The sequence below is a fragment of the Leiobunum rupestre genome, chromosome 4 (genome assembly GCF_980474605.1).
Source record: "Leiobunum rupestre chromosome 4, qqLeiRupe1.1.hap1, whole genome shotgun sequence".
In the NCBI taxonomy this organism is placed as follows: domain Eukaryota; kingdom Metazoa; phylum Arthropoda; class Arachnida; order Opiliones; family Sclerosomatidae; genus Leiobunum; species Leiobunum rupestre.
Genome location: NC_143387.1, coordinates 49,935,948 through 49,942,685, shown reverse-complemented (window position 1 = coordinate 49,942,685; position 6,738 = coordinate 49,935,948). Strand labels below are relative to the sequence as shown.

Below are 6,738 nucleotides of genomic sequence, written 5' to 3'. Positions count from 1 at the left end.
TGACGAGCGGACCGATTTACAGTCTTGAGGTGATTTTAACGAATCTTCTACCCGGTCATTTGCGAGCAAAATTGTTGCTATTCTTTTTCTGCATTTCTTCTAATGAATTCAAAGTTACTGTTGCATCAGCTTCTCAAAACGTTTTTAGCCCTCGATATGAATGTATAACACCCCATAGCGGGCGCCCCAAAGGCGAGGAGTAGGTAAAATCGAATCGTAATCAACAGCCCGAAATTTGAGAGCGGACCTCGCTACTCTTCTACGGCGAAAGGAAAAACCCATTATCTGCACGAAAAATCGGGCCTCGAAAATGGTCTTGAATTAAGTTAAATTAAAAACTTTTAAAATTATCTTTGCTAGAAGTTCTAACGCGTTTTATGGTTAGGGTTCCGTAGCTGTGTGCGATCAGCCTTTGGCTCGGAAGTCAGAGGTAGCGATATCGAAGCTCTCTGGGTCTAGTTTAAAAAATAATTTAATTCACTCGGCGGTAGTGCCATTTGTTATGTTGTTGCGGTTGCAGCACAAAAACCATCTATGCTAGAAGTTCTAACGCGTTACGTGTATATGTTAAGAGTCCTGTGGCTGTGAGTGATCAGCGTGGCTCGGCCGTGCTGTTTTAAGACCTTCATAAACTTTGGGAGGCCCCTTCGAATCGTAGGTCCTGGGAACAGTGCCCATTATGCCCTTTGGATAAAACGGCCCTACGGCTCGGAAGTCCAAGGTCGCAAGATCGAAGCCCGCGGGGTCTAGTTTAAAAAGATATCGGCGCTATCGCCATCTGTTATGCTGCCATCAAGACAGCCTCGTTCTCCACAGTGGTGGGATGCCTCATGCGCTACGTGGGCTAACCAAGTGACGGCTCTGAGGCGGAGGGCTATTCGCAACAAAGACACAGCAGTATACATCAAATTCCGTAAGGCTTCGGTCGAGTTTCGGCGCCACGTGAAATCGCTTAAGCGGAAAAGCTGGCAAGAGTACTGTCATAGGTTGAATGGTCACTCGTCCCTGACGCAAGTCTGGAACCAAGTAAAATGGTTCACAAAAGGATCCACCTCGCCTAGAGCCATCACGTTGGTTGATGGTGGACACACCTACAACAATGCGGTTGATGTTGCGAGAATTTTGGCCACCTCCGCCCAGGCCCCTGGTCATCTTCCACCAACCCGCCGTTTTTTAGCCGAGCCTTCGGTCGTTGACCTCCCTCAGGGGGCCCAGTATAACGCACCCTTTTCGTTTGCGGAACTTGCTACGGTCTTGTCGTCCCTCAAGAACACAGCTCCAGGCGCCGACTATATTTCCAATCTGATGTTGACGAACACTCCCTCGCTCTTCCGCGAATCCCTCCTGAAGCTATTTAACTCCTTGTGGGAAGCGGGCTCCTACCCAAAAGCTTGGAAATACGCTATCTTACACCCGATCTGCAAGCCGGGCAAAGATCCCCAAAAGGCGTCTTCCTACCGAGAAATTTCGTTACTTCCGACACTTGGCAAGGTCTTCGATAAACTGGGGCTGAGTCGTTTGACTTGGTTCTTGGACGACAACGCTGTCATCCCGGATTCCCAATCCGGCTTTCGTAAGGGCAGGCGGCCCACGGATAACTTAGTGCGCCTCGTGCAGGATACTCAATTGGCCCTTGCCAGTGGACACTCTTGTGTTGCTATCTTTTTGGAACTGAAAGACGCTTTTGGAAGCATTCACCATGAGGCCCTGTTGGAGAAACTCCGGGCAAAGGGTTTGTCCGGCTCTCTTTTCGATTGGCTGGCAGATTTTCTACGTGAACGGACGGTGGCGATACGTATTGGGGAGACGGTATTGGACACTTTCGAGGTCAAGCGAGGCGCGCCGCAGGGGAGTTCACTTAGCCCGACGCTTTTCAACGTCATTCTCGGGGCCATCACTGACTCTTGCCCAGTGGGCGTTTTACACGGTGAGCATGCCGATGATCTGGCGCTCTGGGTTACTGGTCTTCATGCCGTCACTCTGCAGGAGCATTTACAGATTGCACTTGACAATATGGCGGAGTATTGTAGCGAATGGGGCCTCACTTTTCAACCGTCTAAGTGCAAATACATGGTCTTCTCCCGCAAACGAAGCGCGGCCTTTTACGATGATATCTACTTTTCACTCGGGACCTCTCCGTTGGCGAGGGTGGAACAATTTGTCTACCTCGGTGTTACCCTCGATCATAAACTGACCTGGCGCGCCCACATTGATGCCTTATATCGATCGTCCATGCAACGGCTAAATTTGTTGCGCGCGGTTTCTGGTACATACTGGGGAGCCTCTCGCCGCGCCCTCAAGGTGTTGTATTTGCAGTTTATTCGCTCCCGGATAGATTATTCTAGCATCGTCTATAACTCCGCGGCTGTCACCCACTTACGGCGCTTGGACCGTCTCCAAATTGCTGCGCTTCGTGTCATCTTGGGTGTTCCCAAGTCGACGACTATTCAGTTAATGGAAGCTGAAGCGGCGCCAGCTTCTGCATTCCTGATCGCGATGTCACTCGTCCGTTCGTTGTGGATCCGGGCCACCCGATTAACACGGTGGAGCTCTTTGCCATTAATCAAGCGGTGGCTTTCGCTCGCAGTGAAGGTCTCGGGAACATTGTCGTATGCTCCGACTCCCAATCGGTCTTGGCTATGATTTTGGGGGACGGCCCTGACCCTCAAGTGCTACGTTTCCGAAGCCTCTGTCACGGTTACCCCGGGCGTGTTAAACTATTGTGGTGTCCGGCTCATGCCGGTATCCCGGGGAACGAGATGGCGGACAAATGTGCCACAGTAGCGGCTATCGACCATCCAGCGCGGCCTATGGTTTTTTTGCCTCGCACCAAAAGCTACCTTAAAGCACGGGTTTCGGTTCTGGTTACGGACTCTTGGCAGGTTTCATGGAACCACTTTGTTTCGGCTCGGGGCGGCGGGTGGTACAAGACTGATCCGTCACGGGACTGTATCGCGGGTCTTCGGTTGCCACGTTGGTAAGACTCGTTAGTAGCACGTGTTAACTGTGAACGGCTTCTAACTGCCGCGGTGCTTTTCCGTTTTCGCTTAAGAACGTCTTCGGTGTGTCGCTCCGGTCAGTGCGCGGCGATAGAGACGGTTCACCACCTTCTTTTTGAATGTCGGGCAGCTAGCGGTCCCCGCCATTCGTTTTTGGCGTCGCTTACTGCAGGTGACTTTCTCCACTCTGTATCGGGTCTCCGTTTGGCCTTTTCTCGAGGTGTACTACCGATTATTTCGGACGTGTGTACTCTGCTCCGCGCCTTTGGCATTCGTTAACTTTACCGAGTCCAATAGTTTTTTTTTGTTTTTTTATTTCTCTTCTTATCGCTGTTTGTATTTACTTTCAATTTGTTGTCTAATTCTGTATGATGTACATGGTGTGAAGGCCTCCGCTGCCATATACACCAATAAAGTCTTTCTTATTTTTGAAAAAAAAACGACTACTACTACTACTACATCGCGGTCATTGCAATAGTCCTAGTCGGGACTAGTGGCGTAGTCCTTTATTCCCAAGCGTCTAGGAGGTAGATAATGTCGACGGCCTTGTGAGAACTTCCACCACGGGTGTTCCGTTCCTATGCCCCCGTTGGCGTGACCTTGACACATTACTCACCCCTGATTAATCGCTTACCGGTTAGTGGACTAAACCGAGGGGCTCCTCTCTCCCTAGATTTGCACACCTGATTTCAGATTCATGAATTCCTCTTTTTTTTAACCTGATGAATTCCTGTATTTTGACTTAATACTGAATGTTTGTGAGAATTCAAAGAATCAAAATGAATTCACAAAATAAATGTGAATTCAGCTGAAACCCGTAAAATTTGAAGTTAATTCAGCAGAATTCGGTAATTTTTGAAGTGAACACACGGAATTCGTCAGTCCCATGCAAGTGAATACACGGAATTCATATTTTTGAATATACTGACGTTGTTAACCCTACAGCACACAGTAAATTTTAAATAGAGTTTATTTGGAGCTGAATTGTAGAAAATCCTTGATTTGTTTAGTATATTTAAAAATTATTACACTATATACCTACGCCTATTATGAAATAAAAATAATCATTTAGTTACGTCTACAGGCATACTTTTGTTTAGTCAGATATCCCACAATTCCAAAATAAATTCAATTCTAAACGAAACGCAACGGCAGCACTCTAGGCTGAGTTTTGGATTTAGTGACTAACCTAAAGGATTTAGTATATAAGTTTCAAAAATTACAAGGCAAAACCCAAGCACTCTTTGTAAGCAATAAAACCTATCGGGCTACAGTATTTGGAAAAATATAATTTAATAAAAATTATCCCAAAGTGTAACCCACCGATTTTGTTCAAACTCGGGGAATTGGTAGACCTTCATGTATCATGGAAAATGCTAAAGGGAATTTATTCAATGGGCAACCATTTTGCCATGGCAACGAAAAATGTTTTTGAAAACAAAAAAATTGAAATTTTCCCATTGAAAATAACATGGGATTTTGACCGATTCAAAATATTAACTAATTTCAAAATTTTTAAAATGCCAAAAATAGAAAAAATAGATTAAAATTGACGAAAAAACAATTAACTTTTGATCAATTTGAACAAAATGGGTGAAAATAAACCAAAATGACTCAAATTGGAAAAATTTGGGAGCAAATTTAAAATCATACAAACATTGAAAAAATATTTCGAAATAGTTTGAAATAAATTATTTTTTCAAAATTAAAAAAAAATTAATTTGTTTTATCAAAAGCTGTAAATTTTATGAAAAACGATTATTATAGATAGGAATTGATAGAAATAGATTATTTGTGAAATATCCGAATAATATATAGATAAAGTAGTGTATTTGAAAAAAAAACTATTTGGTCAATTAATTAATTGATCACAATGGGCAAAATTTTAATTAAAAAATTAATAAATTTTACTAAATTAGTTTAAAATAAAATATTTTTTCAAAATTTTAAAATTTAGCTAAATTTTATTTATTTTTAACAATTTTGGTCAAGTTTGACCAAATAGACCAAAATAAATAAATTTCTTTATTAATCCAATTTTACAGAACTAATAAATTTCAATTAATTCCTTTAAATTTTGATAAAAACTTCTGCTTTTGATCAAATTGCTACGCATTTCTTCAATTTCATCAATTTTGAAAAAAAGATATTTTATTTCAAACTTTTGAGATTTTTTGTAAAATTTAGTCTTTTTTTAAATTTAAAATTTAGCATTTGATCATTGTTGACCTAATAAACCAATTTATTTATGTATCATACCGATATTTCACAAATAATCTATTTCAATCAATTAATATAAACTATAATCGTTTTTTAAAAAATAATTTATTTCAAATAATTTCGAAATACTTTTTCAATGTTTGTACTTTTTTAAATTTTCTCTCACATTTTCTCGATTTTAGCCATTTTGGTTCATTTTCACCTATTTTGCTCAACAAGTAAAAAAAACTGTAGACTACCCTGGCCCCTTTTGAAGCTTGAGTGTACTAATGAAAGGTGTAAAACGGGGTTTTTATGAAAAAAAAACGGGCAATGCAAAGTTTCGACACATGATCCATTCGCTCTCTCTCTTCAGTCAGGTGCCTGGTAAACATGACAGCACGGACTTTGCTATCTAGGGGACGGTTTTAGCCAAGGTTCTTAAAAAATGCTTCTCGCATTAATAGGAAAAATATAATACAATTTCCAAGAATTCAACGCAGAATTCAGTGAATTCACGCCATATTTTAAGGAATTCGCGGGAGTTTTTAATGAAATGAAATAAAATTTTGGAAGTCAAGTGAAATTACAATCGTTTTTAGAATTAATTTGGATTTCACAAATTTTAATGAATTCCACTAGGAGTTGAAGGAATTCATTTATATTTCTACGGAATTCATACAATGCTTCAGGAAATACCGAGGGGAATTCTTGTATATTTTAAAGAATTCGCGTAATTTGTAAGGAATTCATGTGAATTATAAGAAATTTAAAAAACTTTCACTTGAATTCCTGGAATGCATGAATTAATTTACAGAATTCAAGTATTATCTGTAGGGAATTCTCAGAGATGTACACCAGATTCGCGAGTTAGCAGCCCCTCGGACTAAACTGTCGCATCTAACAATAGTCCCACTCTATATCCTAAAAAGAGAAGGGTCAGCCTTAAAGGCCTAGGTTTTCTTCTGCCTGTTTTCAAGTTTACTTCATGCCGCGCAAATATCCTCGTGGTAGGCCAACGTGTTCTGCAATTGGCCTACCACCAGGATATTTGCGCGGCAGGAAGTAAACTTAAAGGAAAACAGGCAGAAGAAAGCCTAGGCCTTTAATAGGAGGTCAGTGGGATAGGTTGTTACGTTTTTGGTTTGGTAAGGATATTGTTAATGTTTACTTAAATTATTTTCAATTATATTTTTCCCGTTACAAAATTATAATTTGTAATGAAACAATTAATTTAAATGAAGAATTTTGGAGACCAAATCAACACTCATATACATCATCTCTGGTCGATTTGTTTCAAAAGTATCAATGGCTAAGCTACGAACCTCCTCCCATGCATATAAATCTCTAAAAAGAGAAATATATTTATAAAATATGTTCTACAAAATTTAAAAAAAATTAATTTTATGTATACCGATAAATTGGACCCAGAAATTTCATTCTCCCAATCTCAGTTACGAAAGACAAAGCGTAAGGCACAATTTCTTTCCATCGACTAAGCAAACCCAGCCTAATCCAACTGTAAAAATACAAATTCATG

The 6,738-nt window shown here is 40.7% G+C and overlaps 1 protein-coding gene across 2 annotated transcripts in view; it reads right to left on the bottom strand.

The window, feature by feature from the left end:
- Positions 1–6,392: 6,392 nt before the first annotated feature.
- The window catches only part of LOC149948114 (leukotriene A-4 hydrolase-like), a 28,297-nt gene continuing 27,951 nt past the window's right edge, over positions 6,393–6,738 (bottom strand). For both annotated transcript variants that reach the window (XM_090172972.1, XM_090172973.1), the window contains 2 exons: positions 6,613–6,717; positions 6,393–6,545 (listed from right to left, as the gene is read on the bottom strand). In XM_090172972.1, the coding sequence (XP_090029098.1) occupies positions 6,428–6,545; positions 6,613–6,717 (223 nt within the window). In that variant the 3' untranslated portion in view covers positions 6,393–6,427. The remainder of the gene's footprint in view (positions 6,546–6,612; positions 6,718–6,738) is intronic.